Here is a 22,595-nt window from a genome sequence, read left to right as displayed (position 1 = left end):
GAAGGTCTGGGAGGAATGAAGCGACTGCCTTTATTGCATAGACCTTTTCAATTGCTTTTAGATTGGGGAGGGGGGACAAAAATGAGACAGAACAAGAGAGATGAATTTCCTCACCCCCACCCGCGGAGGGAGGAACATTAGTGCAAATCCGAGCGCCGGCCCCGGGGAACCTGCCCCTCCTGGGCTGATTGGCCAGTTAAGTGGAGGCACCGGAGTGGATAGGGCGAGACCCGGGCCCTGACCGGCCAATTAACTAAGGCCTCCGCCGGCTCGTACATTCCAGGCACCGTCAATGGGCGACGCTTAAGACAGGCTCCGCCCTCAGCCGCCCTGGCCTTCAACGAGCCGGACGCGGGGGTCAGGGCTGACTTAGGGGTGGCCAAGGCTTAGAGGCCAGGCCCCACCCTCTTGGTCAGGCACTATCCGGGGGAGGAGCCCATCTATCTCTAACCATGACGACACCCACCCCCTGGAACTCAGACCACTCTCCAGCGTCACGTCGGCTCTCCTGAGGGCGGGCACAATCCTGAGATAGGGCCAAGGCCCTTGCACGTGGGAGCCACCGCCCCAAATTTGGCAGCCAGGCCTTCCGCCCTAGCTCAGGCCCCGCCCCCTTGGAATGTAGGCCCCGCCCCCGGCGGGTTCCGAGTTTGGTTGGGTTCAGGGCTCCAGTCCAGTGCAGCCAGGAGGCCCAGTGAGCAGAGTAGCGAGGCCAGGATGCATCTGCGCCTGCAGCGGCCCATACTCCACCTGCTCCCCGTCCACCGTGAGCACACCGCGAGGAGTAAGGGGCTCAAGGCGGAAGGCACGGGCCGCAGCATAGCCCAGCTGCGGACAGCCCAGGCTGAAGTGGCTACCATGCTCCATGGCCAGGAAAAGGCGCAGTAGTGTGGCCCGCGAGATGCCACTTCGCACCCAGCACAGGTGCACCAGGCCGTCATCAAAGCGTGCGTGGGGAGCCGCCACCATGTCAGCGCCCAGGTGGCTGGGCGAGATGGCCAACATGAGCACAAAGTCCCCCTCTACCGTCACCCAGTCTGGGGGCAGTGGGGTGCCCAGTGGAGGCAGCAGGTGGTCTGGTGGGCCCCAGGTAGACACTGCTACTGGGGCATTAGGGGTGGGAGGCGGGAGCCCAGAGGATAGGGAAATTTCTGGGGGCCCCTCAGCAATAGGTGAGAGTAGAGCTGCCTTGGGAGAGCCTGGAGGTGAGGACAGCAGTGGATCCGGGGACAGAGGAGCATCCCCAGCCCCACCCCAGTCCCCAGCCAGCTCTGGGCCCCCACCATTGAGGGACAAGATGGGCAGAGGTTCAGGCGAGCCAGGGGAGGCCAGGGCAGACTGAGGCAAGGGCAGGGGCAGGGGCAGGTCAGACACTGATCGATGCAGGGGTGAGTGGGCCATGGGCGGGGCTGAGTCTGGGGCCAGGGTCAGCTCTGACTTGGCTCGGGGCAGGCCATGGGTGGGGGTGGGTGAGGCAGTCTCCCCAGTGGCAGGGAGGTAGGAGAGGCGTCCACGGTAGGTGTGCAATGTTGCAAGGCCCAGCACTGTGCCCAGGGTGAAGCGGGCACTGCCCAGGGCCCTGAAGCGCTCACTCTGGATATCCACGTCTGACACAAAGCCCCAGGCCACAGCCAGGAAGGAGAAACAGCGGGAACCTGAGGCCAGTGTCACGGAGAGCAGGTCCAATGGGTGGCCGCCACCCCGGCAAAGCAGCAGTGAACAGTTGAGCAGCAAGTCGAGACCCAGGGCTGGCTCAAACCTTCACAGCCAAAGGACAGACACAGTGGGAAAGAGCAGATGGGGTTGGGTGAGAGCAGAACGCAGGGCAGGGGCAGAGAGACACAGGCAGGCAGGGAAGCAGACGGGCTGGAACCAGGGAGGCCAGGGCCCTGAGCCCACCACAGCGGGTGGCCACCTCCAGGTAGACTCTTTTTACGGGGCCAGGCCAGGCCCCCTGTCAGTTCTTTCATTCCATAAGCATTCATTGAGTGCCCTCAGTGTGCCAAGCCCAGTTCTAGACTCTAGGGATACAGCTGGGGACGTGCCAGGTAAAAATGCCCAGGAGCTGGGGGTGAAGCATCCTACAGCCACACTGGCTTACTTGGCTGAGGGGGAGTGGTGGAGGTCTCTGTTACCCAGGAGGGCTCATCCCTCTCCTCATGCTATCCTCAGCCTCCCCAGCAGGAGCCCCCGACCTACCCCCCACGCTGGTTCACTGCTCCAGCCAGCGCATTGCCCGAGCCGCAAGGGAGAATACCCACGGGCATCTTCACAGCCTCCTCCCAGTCGGGGCGATCTAGGAGCCCGTTCAGCACCTGGAGGGTGGGAGACCAGATGCCTGGGTCCTGGTCCCAGACTGGGCAGTCCCCCAGGGCTCAGGGAAAGGGTACTCCTGCTCTACCTCATAGAGCAGCCCATCTCCTGAGACAGTGACGATGCCGTCCCACTCACTCAGGCTCAGCCCCTGGACCAGCTCCCGGGCGTGGTTCTGTCGTTCTAATGTGGGAAACCAGGCAGTTAGGCAGGCTGTCCCACCCACCCCTCCAGGACCCAGCAGTCCCACCCACTACTTTGTTCCCTGGGACTCAGGAGTCCTAGCCCCCAGCCCCGACCTCCCATCCTGACACGGTCCTTACCTGTCTGTATGAGGTTGAAGGATAGCCCAGCTTCAGAGATCATGGGCAGCACGTGGTTCTTACACCACTGCCAGGCCAGGCCCCGCCCCCCAAAGGGATTGACCAGCAGGAGCAACCGGGGTGGCCTTGGCAGAAGCTCAGGAGTGATCTCTGCGGAGAGAGGGTAGGGTCTACAGAGGCCAGAGACCCACGCCCCTCACCGTGGAAACAATCCCTTCAAACAGCCCCTAAAGGAATGGGTGGGGCGCTGGCACCTGGAGCTTGCTGGCAGTTTTCCTCTCCCAGCCCTCTCCTGGGGGTCAGGCCCAGGTATGCAGCCCCGCCCCCCTCTCCCAGGTGCTGAGACAAAGGCAGAGCTTGGATGTGAAACCAAATGCCCCTTGGACCCACATGGAGGAGGGCACAGAAGCTATGTTTCCCACTTTCCTCAGGATCAGGTTCCTCCACCCCTCACTGTACCATCTAGGGGCCCCAGGGAGCCAGCAGGACCTTGGAGGACCAAGGGAGCTCACCAGAGCCTCCAACCTTTACCTTCCTGAACCAATTGAGGACCCTGGGGGGCAGGAAGCTCTGTCTAAAAGCCTTCTCTGACCCTCCACAGGTTGGATTAGAGCCACCTCTGGGCTCCTGAGATGCCGTAGGAGGCCACTGTTGGCACCCATCCCCCTGCGTGGGGACTGATCATGTCTCAGCTTACTGCTCTCACCAGCCCAGGAGCCTCTGATAGCTCCTGTTGTCAAGACTCATGAAAGGGGGTAGGGGACAGACACAGAAATCTAGCAAGAGAGCATCAGCTATGAATCATTCTCTCTGCCTGTGTTTTTGTTCCATTTGTAGCCCTTCCCTGTCTGTGTATCACTCGTTCAGTGGACTCAGAGAAACATATCACACAGACAGACACACACAAAAATAGAGACAGAGATGCCCACAGGGGAGTTCTGCAGAGACACCAAGGTGGCCCTAGGACAAGAGCGGTTGCCCAGAACCTCACCCCCATCCCCAGGCAGCGGCAGTCCTCGGAGCAGACATGTGAGGGCAGTGGCCCAGCGCTGGGCCTCAGCACGATTCTCTTCGTAGGTGGCTGCCCCATCTGCCCGGAAGGTGCGGGTGGCTCTGCGCCGGCCCCCACGCCGGCCCCGAGGGTAGGTGTAGACGCAGAAGTAGGCTGCTGAGTCTGAGGGGCTGCGGCTTCGCAGGGTGCAGCAGCCTGAGACCTCAGCCAGCGGGACCAGGCCACCACGGGGCCGGGCTTCAGGTTTTGGGCGCAGCCGCTGTATGTGCAGGGCCTGCGATGTGAGGGTGAGGGCGAAGCGTGGGCCACGGGCTGGGTAGGAGCCAAACTCGCCATGTAGGAGCGGGGTGCTGGCAGCCAATGGCGGTGGTGGCGGGGCCATGGCCTCAGCCCTGTCCAGGGTGCTCTTAGGCCCGTGGCCCCAGCTCCCAGTCAGCTCCTGGTCCGGCTTCTGTGGGAAGGGAGGAGGGCAGGGGTCAGAGTCCAGGACCCCCATGGCAGGTGGAGGGAGGGGCAGGGCCTGTGGACAGGAGGAGACGATGAGGGGCAGTGGCAGGTGATACAGGAGCATCAGAGACAGACAGGCCCAGACAAGCGTGGGGAGACCCTGAGGATGTGAGGCAGAGGTCAACTGGGCAGGAAGGCCAGCATCCTGAAGGGCCCAGAGACCCAGGCATGTATTCTCCAAATAATGATTCAGGTCCCTCTATGTGCAATCATGATGCTAGTGGCCCTGCAAACACAGCAGGGAACAAAACAGACAAAAAAATCCCTGCCTTCATGGGGTTTATATTCTAATCAGAAAACAGAAAAGCAAGATACAGGAGTAAAGTATATAGTGTGTTGGGCGATGATAAGGGCTTTGGGAAAAAATAAGGCACACGAGGAGGATTGGACAGTGGAGACATACACAGAAATAAACATGCAATGACTGAGAAAGACACCCCACACATGGAGTCACCTCCAGGTGCAGAGAGTAAACAGCTAGACGCTCAGACACAAACAAGGTTGGGATAAGGTCTGAGAGCCAGAGAAACACTGAGAGGAGACAAACAGCTTCATTAAGATGAAATCCAGGACGGCGAAAGATACTTAGGAGAGTAAGAGTTTCTCACCCGAGTGAGAAAGGCAACAGACAAAGGGAGAATAGGTAGGAGAGGCAGGAGGCAGGGATGTGAACAGGTGGAGAGAAGGGATGGACACAGAGGGACTAAGGGGTCAGTCAGAGAGGAGCCACATGCAAGCACCTGCAAGGGGCAGGGGCCAAGAGCTGGTCCCTGAGCACTGACCTGGGTGTCTGGCCGCCTGCTCTCCACGGAGCGGGTGGGAGCCGGGACTGAGGTCCCTTCCCTCCCCCTGCCCTCTGCCCTGCTTCTGCCTCCTTCTCCTCCTCCTCCTTTCTGCTCACCTTTGTTCCTCACTGCCCCACCCAGCCACCTGCCAGTCCTGCCCCTCACCTTCCCCGGGCCCAGAGCAGTCCAAACACACCCCCATCTGTGGACTCACCCTCCCGAACTACCTCTGCCCCACTGCCCTGGGTGGCTTCTGCAGGCCCAGGGTGTCTGCTGACTTGCACCGGCCCCCTTATGGGAACCTCAAATCAGGCTGAAGAACAGAGCCCTACACGTCCTCCAGTCCTGGGCCTGGGTCTCTGTCCCTGGGTACCCGAGACCTGGGCCTGGGTCACCATCCATTGGTCCCCAATCCATAGGCCTGAGTCTTTGTGCCTGGGTCCCTCGGTCCCGAGCCTCCATTCCCACTCTATTTCCAGAACCCAGTCCCAGGCCTGGGTTTCCATCCCTGGATCCCTCAGTCCCGGTCCTCGTTTTCCATCTCCATCTCCCACCCCTGGTATCCCAGTCCCGGGCCTACGTATCTGTTCCTCTCGACCCCTCAGTCCCCCGACTCTAGTCCCTGCACCGACCCCCGCACCCTCCTCACACGCCAGGTCCTCCTCCAGGCGGCCCCTCAAGTCAGCACCAACCGCCCCCATAAGACCTAGGGGTGGGAGGAGGGTGTGCATCCGCTCAGCCAATGGCCGCGCGACCGGCCTGAGTCACACCAATTAGAGCACGAGGGGGGCGGGGATAGCCAACTCGCGAGCTTAGCACAGGGGTCGGCCGCGGAGAGCCCGAGAACTGGGCGGGGCATCGCGCTTAGCGAGACCGGGCGCCATCGTAGGTAAGGGCAGACACGCAGCAGAGACGGCGTCGCGGCGCTGTTGCCGCCATCTTTGTTGAGAGCAAGTGGGCCTGTCCCATCCATCGCGTTGGTGAAAGAAAAGAGGCGTGGGGGAGGAGTTCCTTAACTGCAGAGGCAGAGGCAACAAAGGTCGAAAGACATGGAAAGGGAGTTAGTAAAAGACAGAGACCCAGAGAAGCAGGGTCAGAGGCAATAAGAGAGTTGGGGGGAGAGACAGAGAAAGAGAGAAGTGTTTATTTTTCAGACAGTTACAGAGTCAGAGAGACACAGGGAAAAGCAGAGATATATAGACGAAAAGACCAAAACAGTGGGACTGAAAATGTGCAAGGTAAGGACCCAAGAAAACCCAGAAAATGATAGACACAGGGACAGATGGAGACAGACGCTTATGGAATGAAAATCAGGGAGAAGAGGCTCATTCCTCACAAGCTATTTACCTTAGGCTCAAACCAGCCTGGAGGCAGCATGAGATAAACATCTGCCCAGTGAATGATCCAGTCACATGGCAAGTCAGAGACACAAAGGGAGAGGGGGACAGCATCTGCCTCAGACCTTTAGATCAAGGGTAAGGGAGGTAGAGAATGTTGGAAGCCCAGAGGCTGAGAGGAACTGAGACAAAGAGAAAGTGAAGATGTTGACAGACACACAGAGGCAAAGACATGGTGAAACTGAAAGAAAGCAAAGTAAGCATATATTAGGAGATCTAGAAACAGATGGAATTGCAGAGAGAGCAGGAGATAGGGACAGAGGTCACTAGAAAGAGACAAATGTAGGAAGAAGTTCACTTAATCCCAAACTACGTAACTTGCTTTCAACCCACAGTAGCAACAGCACCAGATGATATGTGCCAAGGTGATGCAGAGAGAAAGAGGTCGAGACAGGGACACACCAAGCTTGGGACTGTGGGGGAAAAAAAGATAGAGACACTGACCAAAGAGGCTAAGGCTCAAACACAGAGACCAAGTCACAGAAATGAGGGAAAAGGAGGAAAAAAGGGGGATAGACTGGCTGCGTGACCTCTGAGAAGCCCTGAATTCTCCACCTCAGAGCCCCTATCTGTGAAACAGAGAGAGAAGATCTGAGATCACAGACAGAAGGGCCTCAGATGAGGTGTTCCCACCGTATGATGATCTTGGCTGTCAGATGGGCCCTTACCTGGTCCTGCTGTTCCTCTGCTTCGAGGTGTCCATTCATGTGCTGGCTCTCTCTCTGCTACATCAACAGGACCCTGGCCCTGGGTCTTATGTCATAGGAGGGTGGCACGGGCAAGGAGTCAGGCCTCACTGTCCACGCCTTGCCTTTGGCTCTGTGGAGGAGAGGTAATTGAGTAGGAGCATTGAGAGCCAACTGCAGGAGGCCCTGACAGGCTCACTGTGCCCGAGGACCAAGAGACAAGGGCCTCCCTGAGGAAGGAAAAAAGAGGTCAGCTCCATCACTGCCCCACCCAGTCCATCTTGTTGCACCCAATAAGTGCTATTAATAGGAGTGACGGCTACTTTTCATCGAGCTTTTATTATGTGCAAAGCACTGACCTAAGCACTTTTATTAACCTACATAATCCTGAAACATACCCTACATGCCAGGCCTATTATTATCCCTCTTTGTAGATAAGGAAAGTAAGGCCCAGAGAGGTTAGGTGATTTGTCCAAGATCACAGAGAAGTTAAGTGACTTGACTAAGGTCACAGCATTTGTAAGTAGCAGAACCAGGATTTGAATTTGGTCACAGCCTGGCAAGGCTCCATCTCACCATATTTCTATGTCTCTAATTCTCCCTGGGTCTCCATCTCCCCCCTTTTTCTAGGTCTCCTTCCCACCCCATGGGCCTCCATTTCCCCCACCCACTGGGACTCCATTCTTCCTCTTCTCTGAAACTGTCTCTCTCCCTCTAGGCCTCTCTTCCCTTCCCTTTCAGGAGTTGTTTACCCATCCCCCCTCCACCCCATCCCCCAAACCTGGGCCTCAGTGTGCCTTCTCTGCGCTACAGTACCGTGCACATCCCTCACACCGAAACTGCTGGGCCAGCTGAAACTTTCTGGCTGGAAAAAGCAGCCCACCGGTGAAGGAGGCTGAGGAGGGGTCAGGGAAGAGCCGTCTGGGGATAGGGGGAGAAGCTGAACCAAAAAGGTTTAAATACAGGGTGCTACAAACTGAGCTGCAGCAAGAAGATCTCAGGTTAGACCTCAAGTAGGACTTTCCGAGCTGCGGCTGCGCCTAGGAAGTGAAGCGCGAGATAAGGCAGAGGTGAACCTGGTAAGGAAACGCCCAACGCGTGGGGTCAGAGGTTTTCCCAGGCCCGGACTAGCCCTGCCAGCCCCGCCTCCTCACCTCCAATACTCGGCCCGCCGGGTCCTCCGGAAGTCACCGAGAGGCCGTCGGCGTCGGGCCAGAGCGTCACCGTGCGACGAGTCCTCCTAGCTCCACGCATCTCACTCGCTCCCAAAATCCTTCTTCCGGAAAACTATAGAGAACAGTACCTGGGTAGGGCCAGAGAGGCCCCCGACGTGCTGGCCCTTCCCTCCTTGTCGTTGCGTTGCTTCCTCTTTGGTTGTTTCTCCGCCCTATTCCAGTCATCCAACTCGCCACAGAGAAGCTCGGAGAGTGGTAGAGCGGCGTGTCGCGCTCATGTGACGTCACGACGGCGCCACGCTCTGGAGGCTTTCCCCGCCCATTCCGGGCCCGTTCTCTCTTTCTGAACCTGGCGGAGCAGGAGGCGCCATCATGGTGAGCTCGCTTTGCGGCGTTCAGGGCTTGATCATCCGCCGCCATCCGCCGCGATCTTGGGCTGGGGGCATGCCGGAGAGAGGCAGGGGTTCCGCGAGTGTCCGAAGGAGGCAACTCCCGAGGCGGGGGGCCACTGTGGGAGCCCGGAGACCAGGGATGGATCCTGTGGCTCTTCTTGTCTCCTTACATTATCGTCTCCATTGAATAGATGACCAAATTGAGGTACTAGGAGGTTAAGTGATATGATTGGGGTCACGAAGCCAGGAATTGGCGGAGCCAGGATTCGTACCCAGTTGGCTGGCCCCGCAGCCACTGTTAACCACTTGCCTTTGCTGCCTGTCACTTCTTAGTCTGGAGAGTTGGGTTCTTGGGGGCAGGGTCGAGAGTTAAATACCCGGGTTCTGGAGCCAGGCGGCCTTGAGAGTCTCAGATCTCTGCCTACCTGTGTTCCTTTCCAGGCCTGTGCTCCCGTGTCTGTCGTTTCACGGGGACATAGTAATCTCCTCCCATAAATTTGTGCATTTAGGAAGAAATAACAGGAAGTGCTCGTCACAGGGTCTTCCAAACTGTAATTGCTAAGTAAGTGGGAACTATTGATGTTTAAATAGTTCCTTACAATTAGTAGGACAATCTGAAAAACCTCATTTAACTCAGAAAAGGAGGGCGGGGAAGTAGTGGGAATGGTGGGCTTCTCAACTTTAAAGTGGATATAACAAACTTCCTCATAGAGTTGTTGGATTGAAGGAGATAGGGCATGCAAAGATTTGTTGCCATTACTGTTTAATTTGGATACTCTGTTAAGGTGTTGCAAGGTACTGTGCCACGTGGGGAAGGCTTTGTATATATCCCCTTTTTATGGAGGGGTCATTTGTGGTCCAAGGTCTCCCAGTGGTGGACCTGGGAATTGAGCTGGTGTGTCAAGAGTTTGGGGCCCAGCTCAGTCTTGGAGGTAAGTAATAATTGTGAACATTGAAGGGGTAAATGGCCTGATTCAGAACTGGGTCCATGGTTGTCCTTTCACCCCTGCAGGGAGTCGATATCCGCCACAACAAGGACCGAAAGGTTCGTCGAAAAGAGCCCAAGAGCCAGGACATTTACCTAAGGCTTTTGGTCAAGGTGAGTGCGGGGCCTGAGATCTTTGGGTAGGGTCACCCTAGATCTGTCTTTCAGATCCTCCATTCTAGTGTTGGCACCACGGGCCTGCGGGGCAGGCTCCTGCATCTGGTTGTGTCCCATAGTTTCAATGTTTTTAGTATCTAGGGTGTGTACAGGTTGGGAGTGGGGAGGGGACTTTCTGGGTCCTTGGCCAGGAGGGACCTGGCCCGGTTCTCTCCCTTGAGTTCACTGGGATGGGGGAAAGCGATAAAGTCCTTCTACCCCAAATGATCGTTTGATTGTCTTATCATTAGAAAGTTGTGCAGGAAGTGGACTGTCCCAGGTTCTTATTCTTAATTTTTCCCTACTCTTCCAGCTATACAGGTTTCTGGCCAGACGAACCAACTCTACCTTCAACCAGGTTGTGCTGAAGAGATTGTTTATGAGTCGAACCAATCGGCCACCTCTGTCCCTTTCCCGGATGGTGAGTGGCTGGTCCAGGCAGCATAGGATGACTTGGAGAGACACTGGGTCTTGTCTATCTGGAAGGGAGGGAGAGTGGGCTTGGAGCTTTGCAGGAGCAATCTGAGCACCCGCTGACTTGTCTCAGCCGGTTCCGGGTGCAGAGCTCTGTGGGCAACTGGCTTGGCTTCAGGGCCTGTTTCCTTCTCATAGTGAGGTGGGGGTGGTCAAAGTGGCTTCATGAGACTGCCCTGAGGCTTCAGTCATAGAGCAGGAGTTTTACATCTCAAAAGCTTTTTTTTTTTTGTGGCTTTTTTTTTTTTTTTTTTTTGCATTTTTCATTTGGAGATTTGCCCAAGCCAGACGTGAGATGAAGCCTGTTGTAGTTTGAGTGTGGTGAATGGGTTTAGCCTATTCAGGGGGTACAGTAATCCTGGTTCTGGGAGTGCCAGAACCAGGGGGATTGGATTTAAACACCAGGACTTAAGACATGCATCTTCCCACCCCTCCCAGATCCGGAAGATGAAACTTCCTGGCCGGGAAAACAAGACCGCTGTGGTTGTGGGGACCATAACAGATGATGTGCGGGTTCAGGAGGTGCCCAAACTGAAGGTGAGTGGGATGGGGGCTTAGACAGTGTTAGGGTGTGGGTCAAGGGCACAAGCGCCGCGGTAGAGTCCGCAGACCTCAGACCTGCTGTGCTGTGGTGGCTTGCGGTCCATCCTCGGTGTCTGTCATCTCGTGAGACAAGCATCATGTGTGTCCAGGTGACTTTTAGAATTGCATGCAGGTCTTTGTTGGCATTTTGGTGGTGTGAGGACCCTGTTCCCTGTTGTAGACTGTGGACAGTGCTAACTCTTAAGCCTGCTGGCCTGGGTTCAAACATAGATTTGTCACTCCTGAACACGTCCTTAATTTTTTTTTGTCCAAGTTTCGTTATACAGAATAACACTTAGAATTAGGGTCTTAAAGGAGTTTCTAGATCTGAAGTGTTAAGAACAGCTGCTGTTAACTCAGGGAGCTCCTGGTAGTAAACAGTGGTGTTGCTGGGCCCAGCAAGCAGCCAGCGCAGTGGGTGGTGAGTCCCAGCAGCCCTGGGTGGCCATGCAGGGATTCTCACCCTGCCCGCCCTGTCCCCCCAGGTGTGTGCACTGCGTGTGAGCAGCCGGGCCCGCACCCGCATCCTCAAGGCCGGGGGCAAGATCCTCACCTTCGACCAGCTGGCCCTGGACTCCCCCAAGGGCCGTGGCACTGTCCTGCTTTCCGGTGAGTGAGGCTCAGTGGTTCCCATTGTGGGGGTCACAGTGAGCTGTGTGGCTGCTGGCAGCCTTTACCCTCCCACCTCTAGGAGGTCACATACCCCACCTCCCACCCCGAATCATTCTCCGCCCCGTGAGGGTCAGTTGGAGGGAGGCTTCCTGCAGGAGCTGGTTGCCAGGTCCCCATCTCAGCCAGTTCTCCCCTCCCCAGGTCCTCGAAAGGGCAGAGAGGTGTACCGGCACTTTGGCAAGGCCCCAGGAACCCCGCACAGCCACACCAAGTGAGTATCAGAACCCCATCCTGCAGGTGCAGGCCTGGCCACCCTTCCAGCTGCTTCTGTGGGCCTTGGGCCTCCTAGAGCTCTCCTACCGCCTCGTCTTACCCAGTTTTTCCTTCAGCTCAGCTTAGAGCGCTGTTGAGCTCCTGAGCAGATAGTGTTAAAATACAGGCTCTGGGGCCGGACATCCTGGGGGAGCCTGGAGCCTGCGGTGGGTGCTCAGGTTGCGGTGGGTGCTCAGGTTGCGACCCTCCAGGTCCTGGGGCAGACTCTGCATCAGCCGGTCCTGGCATCATGGCTCCCTGCACTGCCGGGCTTTTGCAGCAGCTGACGGCCTTGCCCTGTGCTGCTTCCTTAGTGCAAGTGTCACTGCTGAGTCCTGCCTGCCACCCTGTCCTCATCTATATGACAGCCACCCTCTCTTTTCCCCACAGACCCTATGTCCGCTCCAAGGGCCGGAAGTTCGAGCGTGCCAGAGGCCGACGGGCCAGCCGAGGCTACAAAAACTAACCCTGGACCCCACTCTGTTATTAAAAAGATTTTGGATGCTGATGGCTTTGTGTGTTTTCAGGCAATGGGTTGGGGGATTGGCTCCTGCGGGTGAGAATGCATTTGGTCTGGGGACCGCCGGCTCACTGGTGGCCGGTGAAGACCAGACTTTGGGAGCAGAACCCCCCACCCCTGGGGCTCAGCGCCCTCTGGCGGATTCTGCACTTGAATGGAGTCTGGACCTCACCACACCGTTGGACCCTGGCTGGCCCCTGGGATCAGAGCCAGGTGTCAGGTGTTCCCACACCTGCTTCCTTCTCGGATCTGTCCTGCCCCGCCCCCCCATTAAAGGACCCGGCACCCTTCCCTGTCGCTAGGGAGGGCGGGCAGGGCTTGGACGGGGAAGTGTAGAGGGGGCGGGCAGTAGGTCCCTGGGCCAGTGCCCAGTGGATGTGTGTTCCCAGAGCCGCGCCCCTGACCTCCCAGAGACTTCAGTTGGTCGGCCCTCCTATGTTTACACAAGGGGCTGAGTTCCCCAGATCCCAGGCAGCGCGATGAATGAGGCAAGAGAGCCGGAAGAGCCACGGAAGTAAAAGCTGGAGGTTTCCAGCGCCTGGTACTCACCTCTGAAAAGGCAAGAGAAGGAAGGACGGGATGGGAGTGCAGGGATCAGCCGGTACATGGATGGGGCCTGCGGTGGCTGGCCTGGCTCTACTTCCCTCTCTTTGCAGGGCTCCTCGCTGTGGCCGGGAGGAAGGCAGCGCCTGGGTTGCTGGGATTGGAAGGAGGAGCTGCCGGTTTGCAGGAATCGGCTCAAAGTCCCGAGGTTGGGTCGGGAGCCTCTAAGGGGCAGCTAAGGCTTGGGAGGCAGGCAGGACGGGATACGGAGTGGCCCCTGTCTAAAAAGTGGGCGGGCAGCCGGCAGGTAGAGTTTAGGCAGAAATCCAGGCTGGGGTCAGCTTGGCCAGGGCTGGGCTCAGATCAGAGGACAGCCTGAAACAGCTCCAAGGGCTGGGACGCAGCCAGGGCGGCCACCTGCGCAACGGTGCCTGGCTAGTGCCCTCAAATCAAGATGGGCTGTCGAGATCACGGGCCAGTTCCGTAGTGATGAAAACCCCTATAGAGCACGTCACCCTCCACTGTAGCAGCCTGAGGAGGGCGAGGGTCCGGGGAGCTGGGTTCCAGATTGACAGGGGAGGGGTGGGGTCGCTGAGGCTTCAGGCTGGAGCGCGTTCCTCCAAGGCTGAAAGAGCAGGAGCAATGGGGACCTGTCCCGGAGAGTCTGCCGGTGAGAGCTGCTGAGCCTGCCAGCTGGCCGGCCAAAAACTCCCCCAGACAGATTAAGCTGGAGACAGCGGTCAGATCCTGAGATTGTCAAAAGCAATTGGTGTTTGCCAGACAGTGGAAGAAAGTCAGCCTTGCTGTTGACGAGGGGCAAACAAGCAGCCTTCAGTTAGGGACATTTGAGTGGACACAGGTGGACAGTCCGTGGCCTGGAAGTGGGCAGTCAAGCCGAGCTTTCAGCCAGGGCGGGTGAGTGGTTAGCCTGGCCAAGTTCAGCACAGCTGAAGGTCCCTAGGGGCATTGTGTGACCAGCAGGCTGGAGGTTGTGTGACTGAGCAGAGATGGCCTTCTAATGGGTCATACAGTTAGAGACGGTGTCAGGGGGTCAAGCTGACCAGCAGGTACAGCTGGCAGGAAGGTGAGGGCCGCCAGCCAGGCATGGTGTTAGCTGGAGGCTGGCAGGTAGTTGGTTTGAGCAGCCTGGGGTATCCAACGGTTAGTCCTCTGGGCAGTCTGACTGTCAGTGAGTCAGGGACAGCCACAGGGAGCCATTTGGACTTCTACAGGGCCACCCTGGAGGCCTCTGATGGCCACATAGAATCTGCCTGTCAGGAGACCCCCAGATGGTCGGTCCCCCAAAGACAACCAGACCCTCAGGGACCCAGCCTGTGGTAGTCCTCCTCCCCGAGTGGCCCCAATGGCAGCCTCCCAGCTGGCAGCGCTGGAAGGAGAGGAGTCCGGGGCTGGAGTGCTGCCCCTGACCGAGGCCAGCCCCGGATTCCTGTACTCCGAGGGCCAGCGGCTGGCCCTGGAGGCTCTGCTGAGCCAGGGCACGGAGGCGTTCCAGGCCTGCGTGCAGCGTGAGGGGCTGTGGCCCTTCCTGAGCGGGGATGAAGTCCAGGGCTTGGCAGCAGCAGCTGAAGATTGGCCAGTAGCCAAGCCGGAGCCCAGTGGGGCAGCAGAGGGAGCCACTGCCACCGAGGAGGACGTGGGCAGCCTGACCTACTGGCCCGGGCAGTCGGAGCAGCCGGCGCCTGTCCTGCGGCTGGGCTGGCCGGTGGACTCGGCCTGGAAGGGTATCACCCGGGCACAGCTGTATACCCAGCCCCCTGCAGAGGGCCACCCGCCCCTCAAGGAGCTGGTGCGCCAGGAGATCCAGGCTGCCCACAAGGTGGGTGCCTCGGGGCTGGGCGTCCGTTCCCCAGACCTGGTCATCCACACAAGCCAGCTCCTGGGACTGGGACCCAGGCGTCTTTCCCTTGTTCTCCCGGGACTTACAAGTACCCTCAGGACCCAAGTCCACGCCACCCACGACCTATAACCCGGGAGTCCACACTTTCTACGTTCCCAGACCTCATTCTCCTCTCTCAGGTCTGGGCACCCCTACCCTCTCCCCAAGACCTGGGTGCCCTTGGCCATCCCCATGCCCCTTGAACCTAATTATGACCCCCCCAGTGGCAGTCAGCCACTCCATCCCCCAACACCAGGCCGGGCTCTCCAGCCCCCTGGGGCGGGCGCAGGTGTCCCCTGCAGCCATGGCTCTGTCCCTCCCAGTCTCAGTGTCCGTGTTAATGTGTGTAATCTTCCAAGAGCCCCAGGAGGGCGAGACGGTTATGCCATTGAGGAGATGGAGAAACTGAGGCAAGGCACGGTGAAATTTATTGCCTGTAAGTGGCTGAGCGGGGATTTGAACCCAGGCCATCTGGCTGATGGGTCAGGATTTGTCACCACTGCTTTATTCTGCCTGCAAGATCCAGGTTCTCAGCACCCCAGAGCTCACCTTAGTGGCCTGGCAGGTCACCCCTCCCACCCCTGGCACCCAGGACACTCCCGAGGCCCCAGAAGTGCAGTGAGCTACCCACAGTGCCCTGCAAGGGCATCCAGCCACTGACCCTGGAGCCAGGCTGCTGTGGACATTTGGGCACCATAGTGTCACAGATCAAGGGACACCGTTCCCCATTGTAGACATGGTTTACAATGACAGTTTTCCTGCAGTTCGGGGCGGGGGAGCTGCAGGAGGGGCTGCCTTTTCCTCATTCACACACAGGCACCGGCTCCCCTTCAGCCCCCTGAACACCCCACGGAGGCCGGGCCCTTAAGCCCCCGGCACTCAGGGCACCGTACCTCGGTCCCCGATGTCAGGCCCCCCAGACCCCCTGGTTATCCCCAAACCCAAGGCTCCATCTGCATGTCCACATCCCCTCTTCCCGCCCCCAGCTGGTGGCCGTGGTCATGGATGTCTTCACTGACCCAGACCTGCTTTCGGACTTGGTGGCTGCCGCCACACGCCGCTGGGTACCTGTCTACCTGCTCCTGGACCGCCAGCAGCTGCCCGCCTTCCTGGCACTGGCCCAGCAGCTGGAGCTGAACCCCTGGGCTACGGAGGTAGGGGCCGGGCCAGAGGGACCCATGAGTCTCCATTCCCCTGGCCTGGGGGTAGCGGGGATGGGCCCTTCCGGGGGGGGTGGGTGGGTCTGAGGTCATTGAGGTGGACACCAGCTGAGATGGTCCCTGAGATCTGATGCCTGTGCCTGCGGGGGTGGATGTTCCCATGGGGTCTTGAACCACTGAGTTTGGGGTATCTCTAAGAGATGCCTGAGGGTCTGGGGAAGCTGGGACAGGCGCTTCTACGGAGTCATGGGTCACCCAGGTAGAACCAGCCTGGAGGGACCCCTGAGCAGGGGTGTGCCCTCCTCACCCCACTCCCCACCAGAACCTGGACATCCGCGTCGTGCGGGGCTGCAGTTTCCAGAGTCGCTGGCGACGGCAGGTGAGCGGAAACGTGCGGGAGAAGTTCGTGCTGCTTGACGGTGACAGGGTCATCTCAGGATCCTACAGGTATGACCCCCCACCACCCTGACGCCTCCTGGTGTTCTGTACCCAGCTCTCCCTCAGTGTGCTAGAGAACAGCTGGCATCCCCTTTCCTGGCCTCTCTTTCCTCATCTGTAAAATGGGTCTAAAACCCCCTTCCCTGGAGAGGGGATACCTTGCAGCAGAATGGGCTTGGGGCTGGAGCCGGGCTTGCCTGGGTGCCGGCGCTGGCCCTGCTGCCGGCCTGTAGTGGCTTTGGTAAGTCTTTCTCTCTCTGACCTTGTGTTTCCTCATCTGGAAAACTGGGCCTGCAGTTTGGGGGCTGGGGGTTCAAAACCAGGAGGACGTGGATTGGAGCCCAAGCTCTGCCTGGGTCAGTAACTTCACCTCTCTGAGTGTCTGTGAAACAGGAAGAGCCGTGTCAAATGGCCTGGCCCACAGATGGGCTCACGTTCCTCCTTTCCTTTCTTCGGGGTCCGACTGACCCCGAACCCTGGCTCAGCCACTGCTGAGCCCTCGGACACTGGGCTGGTGCTTCCCCCATTCTCAGTCTGTTTCCCCATCTGGAAAGTGCGTTTAATAACAACACCTACCTCACAGGGTCACCGCAGTGGGGTGAGGGGGGCGTGGACTCCGGGGCCGGGCAGCCTGGGTTCAGAGCCTAGCTCTGCCAGTTACTAGCTTGTGACTTTGGGCAACATACTTCACCTCTCTGTGCCTCAGTTTTCCCCTCTGCAGACCAGGCTGATTCGGTTAGTCCCTCTAGAACAAGGTTTCCCGACAGAGGTAGCAGACACATTTTGGACTGGGGGCCTCTCTGTTGTGGGGGGCTGTTGCGTGCGTGGTAGGAGGCTGAGCCGAATCTTCAGCCTCAACCCGGCAGATGTCGGTAGCATCACACCCCCCGCCACCCGCCACAACCCCCCCTGCCAATTATGACAACTGAAAAAGTCTCCAGACATTGCCAGGTGTCCCCTGGAGAGCGGAGTGGCCGGCTGAGAACCACTGCTCCAGCCCAGTGGCTTTCACCCTCGGGTGTGGACCTGAACCGCCAGGGGGACTTGTTGGAACACAGCTTGGGGGCCTACCCCGATTCATACTGCCCAGGACAGAGCCCAGGAATCTGCATTTCCAGAAAGTTCCCAGTTGATGCTGATACTGCCAGTCCCAGGACCCCACTCTGAGAACTGCTAGCGTTGAGACCATCCCAGCTGCATGTGAGGATTCAGTGCGATAGTGGCGCCCGGCACAAAACATCCAAAGTGCTCCGTGAATGTCAGCTGTCATTTATTATTAGTTATATAGTTTTTAACACATTTCATCGAGTCTAAGGTGGAACCCGTGGAAAGAAACATCCCAATGAAAATATGAGAAGACCTGCGTCTAAGAACCCATGGAATACAGTAGTGTGACCAAACCCGGGGACTGTCCCCCACTGTCAAATCAGGCCTGAGTGTGCTTCGCCGAGCACCGGGCTCCTGGCGGACAGCCCTAGAATGGATGAAGCCAGGGCCACGAGAGGTTGTGCAGGGCCTCAGGCCGTTTAATGGGGGAGGGAGGTGGGGGCATGGGGAGCGGCAGAGCGGGAGACCAGTCCCAGGCCCTGCCCCCCCTGTTGGTCACAGCACGCGGTGAGGAAGCAGCAAGCCCAGCCCCAGCGCCAGGCTGGCGGCCGTCCCTGCTGTCCAACTGCCCTCGTGGCTGGGGGCATCGTTACACAGGTTCTCGCTGCAGCAGAAGGAGATGAGGCTGTAGGTGACGCCGTTGTAGGTGACGGGCTCCTCGTGGCCACAGCTGGTGGTGTGCACACAGCCCTTGTTGATGATCGGACCAGTGCCTGGGGCCACCCCGTGGCCCGTGTAGCAGTCCTCGTCTTCGCCGCAGCGCACGAGGGTGGCAGGGCAGTGTGTGGAGTCGGTGGGCTCACAGAAAAAGCATTGCTTGACATCCGTGGTGCCCAGGGGCAGAGTCATCACCAGAAGCAGCAGCCAACCGAGGACCATGGTGGCCTGGCGGCGTAGACGGTGCCCGAGCCAGGCCGTGGGCTTCTTGCACCTCCTGGAACTGCTGAATGAGTGACCTCCGGGAACTGCCCCCACCCACGCGACGTTTGCCCCTTGTTCGGGCCTCCCAGGGTCAGCACGTGGAATGTCTTCGGTTCCCAATGCTCTGTGTCCCTCTCCGAGTCTTAGGGACAGAGACGAGCCAACAGCTGCTGCCGGACAGGAGTCTGTGGAGTGGAATGAGGTGACCTCACAGACCCCTCAGGGTTCCCACTGGCTGCTCTAGGGTGAGGTCACAGGTGGGGGGAAGGGTGTCACAATCCAGAGGACTCCGCCACTCTGCCAAGGCAAAGATGCTCTGAACACACTGACGAGCTGGCCGTGGGCTTGTGTGTTCTCCTGCGTGCCGCCCCGCCGCCCCACCGCCCCGCCGAGGGCTTGACTTCAGCCTCACACTTTCCATGGCAACCCCATTTTCCTGATGGGCAAACTGAGGCTCGGAAAGGGAGAGTGACGTGCCTGAGGTCCCTGAGCCAGGATTCGGGCTTGGGTTCATTTAATCCCAAAGAGGCTGGGAGAGAAGAGGACGTTTACTGAGCACTTGCCAAGATGTATGTGTTAAGATCTATGCTGGGCGCTTTAACTAACCGCCATGAAAATGGGGACAGGCAGGGCACTGGCCGCCACACTCGCTGCTCTCAGTCCTGGCCATGTGCAGGGAGCTCGATCCCCACTTGAATCTTCCTGTGTTTAGGTCCATATCACAGATGAGCAGACTGAGGCACAGAGCAGGAACATCCAGAGCTTGGCACACAGCAAGTGCTTAATAAATGGCAGTTATTATAGGAAGCAGCGGAGTCTCTTTTTTTTGGCCTGAAAGTCTGAGGACAGTGGAATCTTTTTTTTTTTTTTTTTTTTTTTTGAGACAGTCTTGCTCTGTTGCCCGGGATAGAGTGCCGTGGCGTCAGCCTAGCTCACAGCAACCTCAAACTCCTGGGCTCAAGTGATCCTCCTGCCTTAGCCTCCCGAGTAGCTGGGACTATAGGCATGCGCCACCATGCCCGGCTAATTTTTTTCTATATATATTTTTAGCTGTCCAGATCATTTCTTTCTATTTTTAGTAGAGACGGGGGTCTCGCTCTTGCTCAGGCTGGTCTCAAGCTCCTGACCTCGAGCAATCCTCCTGCCTCGGCCTCCCAGAGTGCTGGGATTACAGGCGTGAGCCACCGCGCCCGGCTGACAGTGGAGTCTTAAGACAATCCCTGTGGATGTCAGGAAACTAACCCCGTCTCTTTCCAGAGGAGGAGACTGAGGTAGTGAAGTCCTCAGTGGGGACTGGGGAGAGCCTGGGTTGGCACCGCGGTCAGATTCCAGATGATACTATAAGTATCTTAACTCAGGGTGTCCTCACTCAACTCTCCGGGGTAGGTACTTGGTTGTTCCCATTCTACGGAGGGGGAAGCTGAGGCCCGAGAGGTCAGGACTTGCCTGAGGTCAGACAGCCGACCCTGGGACCCAGCTGGGGGCCAGGCTGGGCCTCTTGGGGCTGTGCAAGACCCTGACCCCCCACTGCGTGGCCCCCAGCTTCACATGGAGCGACGCGCGCCTGCACCGAGGCCTGGTGACCCTGCTGACCGGGGAAATCGTCGATGCCTTCAGCCTTGAGTTCCGGACACTGTACGCGGCCTCCTGGCCTCTCCCACCCGCACCCCCTCAGGGCCCCTTGGTCAGCATCACGGGGGGCCTGCAGCTGGCCCGCAGCCCGCACCGCGTGGCCCGCCGCCGCTCTGTGGCCCCCGCGTCACCTCCACCACCCGATGGCCCCCTGGCCCATCGCCTGGCTGCCTGTCACATCTTCAGGGGAGACAAGGAGTCCGCTGCCCCACCGGGGCCCGCACTCAGTGACATCCTAAGGAGCATACAGCGTGGCCGAACCTCCAGTGGCCCCCCGGCCAGGCCCAGCCGCTCCCTATGGGACCTGAGCCGCCTGTCCCAGCTGTCGGGCTCCAGCGACGACGACAAGGTGAGACCTAGTGGCTGCTGCTGGCTGGAGGCAGCTGAGGCCCAGAGAGGGGAAGGCACTTGCTCACAGTCACACAGCCGGGCTCCAGGGCTCTGCTCCCAGCACAGGGGCAGGAAGCAGCAGGCCTGCTCTCCCGAAGTCATAGTTGCCTTCCCCACTTCCTGTACCCCGCTGCGTGCTGGGCGGAGGGCGATGGGTGGCAGGGGCAGAGATCCAGGAGCCCCGGGTGCTAATCCTGCCGTGACACAGCAGTTCAGGGGCCGGAGCCGAGGACTTGCCCTCTCTGACCCTCAGTGTTCGCACCTAGGAAATGGGCTGAGCAACGGCGCTCCGTCTCGGTTTGGTTAGGACTCCGTGAGGATGAATGAAAGAGAATGATCATAGTAACAACGAAAAATTCCCCAGATGGAATTTATTTTTATCTATTTCATGGCATCCTCATCCCGGGCCAGGGCGGCCACGCTCTCATGATGCCCACGTTCATGGACGGGAAGCGGAGGGTCAGAGAGGTCGAGTAACTTGCCCAAGGTGGGGACAACGACCTGTCGCAGGCACCTTGCCGCAGGCCGGCCCCCTCCCCAGAACTTGTGCAGAGGGGGTTCAGCTTAACCATTGCCACAGCCCTAGGAAGTGGGTGTCATCACAGCCCTGAACCCACCCGCTTCTCAGATGGGGAAACTGAGGTGCCAGAGAGGGGTTGGAACTCAGCCCTGGCTGCCTCCCAAGTGGGGCTTTTAAATGCCCTGCTTGCTCCTGGCTTCCCGGATTTGAGTGCCTTGGGGGTTCTGGGGAGAGGGAAGGGATTAGGGGGGCTCGGAGGGATCTCTCACCCCATCCCCCAGCTGTTTAGACGAGGGGTTCTGGCAGAGCCTGTTCCAATTCACTGGGGGCCCCTGGGCAGGCGACTTTTTCTCTCCCAGCCTCAGCTTCCTTGGCTGTAAAGTGGGCTGCTGGGAGCGTGGGAGCAGAGCCACGTGGGGGAAGCTGGTGGACTCACCCAGGTGCAAGCCGGCCTGGGGTACAGTCCTCCGTGAGCTGTGTCCCCCCCCAGCCTCAGTTTCCCCATAGCTAAGTGGGAGCTGGAGGCAGGCTCCCCTGAGGGTGAGGGAGCCGTGCCCAGGGGGCTGCTTCCCTCGGGCCCTGGCAGTGAAGGCTCCAGCTCCGAGGGGAGGGGACAGGCAGGGGCAAGGTCCTCGCCCCCACCTGCTCCCGAGCCACCCTCACCCCCATCCACTCCCTGGGCAAATATTTGCTCCCCCCAGGCAGCTGCCAGATGCTTCCGGTTCCTCCCCAGCTAAGAAGCCGCAGGTGGGGACATGGATCCTCACCTCCTCTGTGGGTTTGGGGGTCCCAGGGCACCCCTCACTCCCCTGCTGGTTCTAAAGGCTCAAGGGCCTTCTCACCCACCTTGGGAGTTGCCTGACCTCATCCTCCTCCCTCCGTCCTCCTCTGCATCTCTCCTCCCATCTCACCTCCTCCCCACCCCTCCTCCTCCCTCCCCTTTCACCTCCCACTCTCTTCTCATCTCCCTCCTGCCCCCTGCCCCCTCCCGAACCCCTCCCCTCTGCTCCCTCACCTCCTCGCCTCCCTCTCTGCTCTCCCCTCCCTCCCATCCTCCATCTCTCTCCACCTCTCTTGCCCCCTCCATCTGCTTCCCCGTTCCCTCCCTCGGTGACTCTGAGCCCGCAGGAGCCTCCTCTCACCTCCCTCTTTCCCTCCACAGCTCCAGAAGTCCTGGGGCTCCAGGGACACCCCAGCCAAGGCCCTGATGCGGCAGCGGGGCACTGGAGGGGGCCCCTGGGCCGAGGCCGACAGCCGTCCTCCTCCGCTGGCCTGGTCCCAGCCCTGGGGCGGTCCCCTGCCCCTCATCCCTCCGCGCCGCCTCCACTATCTGTCCCCAGGCCCGAGGAGGTTGGGTGAAGATGCTGTGTCCAAACTCCCAGAGCCCAGAGGCTTCAGGCAGCCAGACTGGGACCCCCGCGCAGGACTTGGGGGGCAGCCCTGACAGGAGCCGGGGCCACACTCTGCTGCCCACCGAGGAGAGCTGGATGACATGTCAGCTCAGAGCCCCAGGCCTCAGCTGGCCTTGCTGTCCGGCCTTGGTATCTGGGAAATGGAAGGGACTTATTTCACTTGTTCTAGAACTTGGGCAAACCCAGTGCCCAGCCCGGACCTCAGTGTCACAGTCCAGAAAATGGCAAACAGGCAGGAAGTGAAGTCTCCCCCAGCTGCGGATCCTCGACAGCCCGCGTCCTGCTGCGGGTCCGGACTTCTCTGGGGAGGGGCCTGGCTGAGCGGCCCCCGCTGGAATCGTGGG

At 59.1% G+C, this 22,595-nt stretch overlaps 4 protein-coding genes across 14 annotated transcripts; 2 read left to right on the top strand and 2 right to left on the bottom strand.

The window, feature by feature from the left end:
- Positions 1 to 7: 7 nt before the first annotated feature.
- Positions 8 to 8,214, bottom strand: SPHK2 (sphingosine kinase 2). Of its 10 annotated transcripts, none has more exons than XM_069458370.1 (7): positions 8,032 to 8,214; positions 7,006 to 7,156; positions 3,628 to 4,099; positions 2,637 to 2,786; positions 2,402 to 2,496; positions 2,200 to 2,315; positions 8 to 1,759 (listed from the first exon to the last, which is right to left on the bottom strand). In XM_069458370.1, exons 2-7 carry the CDS (start codon positions 7,042 to 7,044, stop codon positions 661 to 663), a joined length of 1,971 nt encoding a protein of 656 aa, XP_069314471.1. In that variant the 5' UTR covers positions 7,045 to 7,156; positions 8,032 to 8,214; the 3' UTR covers positions 8 to 660. The 10 variants fall into 10 exon arrangements, with proteins under 10 accessions (XP_069314471.1, XP_069314472.1, XP_069314478.1 ...); XM_069458371.1 differs by having other exon boundaries at positions 8,178 to 8,214; XM_069458377.1 differs by having other exon boundaries at positions 3,628 to 3,922; positions 8,178 to 8,214.
- Positions 8,215 to 8,494: 280 nt separating this feature from the next.
- Positions 8,495 to 12,219, top strand: RPL18 (ribosomal protein L18). Of its 2 annotated transcripts, XM_069457075.1 has the most exons (7): positions 8,495 to 8,573; positions 9,603 to 9,689; positions 10,045 to 10,152; positions 10,644 to 10,742; positions 11,273 to 11,396; positions 11,601 to 11,670; positions 12,102 to 12,219. In XM_069457075.1, exons 1-7 carry the CDS (start codon positions 8,571 to 8,573, stop codon positions 12,175 to 12,177), a joined length of 567 nt encoding a protein of 188 aa, XP_069313176.1. In that variant the 5' UTR covers positions 8,495 to 8,570; the 3' UTR covers positions 12,178 to 12,219. The 2 variants fall into 2 exon arrangements, with proteins under 2 accessions (XP_069313176.1, XP_069313177.1); XM_069457076.1 differs by lacking the exon at positions 9,603 to 9,689 and having other exon boundaries at positions 8,535 to 8,573.
- A 1,918-nt stretch (positions 12,220 to 14,137) lies between these two features.
- FAM83E (family with sequence similarity 83 member E) lies at positions 14,138 to 22,283 on the top strand. Its single transcript, XM_069458358.1, has 5 exons — positions 14,138 to 14,611; positions 15,658 to 15,825; positions 16,154 to 16,278; positions 19,840 to 20,278; positions 22,002 to 22,283. Exons 1-5 carry the CDS (start codon positions 14,138 to 14,140, stop codon positions 22,281 to 22,283), a joined length of 1,488 nt encoding a protein of 495 aa, XP_069314459.1.
- Positions 17,872 to 18,255, bottom strand: SPACA4 (sperm acrosome associated 4). The gene has a single exon (XM_069457215.1). It carries the CDS (start codon positions 18,253 to 18,255, stop codon positions 17,872 to 17,874), a length of 384 nt encoding a protein of 127 aa, XP_069313316.1.
- Positions 22,284 to 22,595: the final 312 nt, after the last annotated feature.

This window comes from Eulemur rufifrons, chromosome 24, assembly GCF_041146395.1.
Source record: "Eulemur rufifrons isolate Redbay chromosome 24, OSU_ERuf_1, whole genome shotgun sequence".
Lineage (NCBI taxonomy): Eukaryota > Metazoa > Chordata > Mammalia > Primates > Lemuridae > Eulemur > Eulemur rufifrons.
Note: the sequence above shows the minus strand (reverse complement) of the source record. Positions and strands in the feature narration are given on the sequence as shown.

Excerpts from the sequence above, each read along its gene's own strand:
- SPHK2 (XM_069458370.1), bottom strand. The coding sequence starts at position 7,044 with ATGAATGGACACCTCGAAGCAGAGGAACAGCAGGACCAG. Across the intron at positions 2,497-2,636 it reads CTTCAACCTCATACAGACAG|AACGACAGAACCACGCCCGG; the intron begins GTAAGGACCGTG and ends TTCCCACATTAG. Across the intron at positions 1,760-2,199 it reads GCAGTGAACCAGCGTGGGGG|GTTTGAGCCAGCCCTGGGTC; the intron begins GTAGGTCGGGGG and ends TTGGCTGTGAAG.
- RPL18 (XM_069457075.1), top strand. Across the intron at positions 10,153-10,643 it reads CTCTGTCCCTTTCCCGGATG|ATCCGGAAGATGAAACTTCC; the intron begins GTGAGTGGCTGG and ends CACCCCTCCCAG. Across the intron at positions 11,671-12,101 it reads ACCCCGCACAGCCACACCAA|ACCCTATGTCCGCTCCAAGG; the intron begins GTGAGTATCAGA and ends TTTTCCCCACAG.
- FAM83E (XM_069458358.1), top strand. The coding sequence starts at position 14,138 with ATGGCAGCCTCCCAGCTGGCAGCGCTGGAAGGAGAGGAGTCCGGGGCT. Across the intron at positions 16,279-19,839 it reads GTCATCTCAGGATCCTACAG|CTTCACATGGAGCGACGCGC; the intron begins GTATGACCCCCC and ends CGTGGCCCCCAG. Across the intron at positions 20,279-22,001 it reads GCTCCAGCGACGACGACAAG|CTCCAGAAGTCCTGGGGCTC; the intron begins GTGAGACCTAGT and ends TTCCCTCCACAG.
- SPACA4 (XM_069457215.1), bottom strand. The coding sequence starts at position 18,255 with ATGGTCCTCGGTTGGCTGCTGCTTCTGGTGATGACTCTGCCCCTGGGC.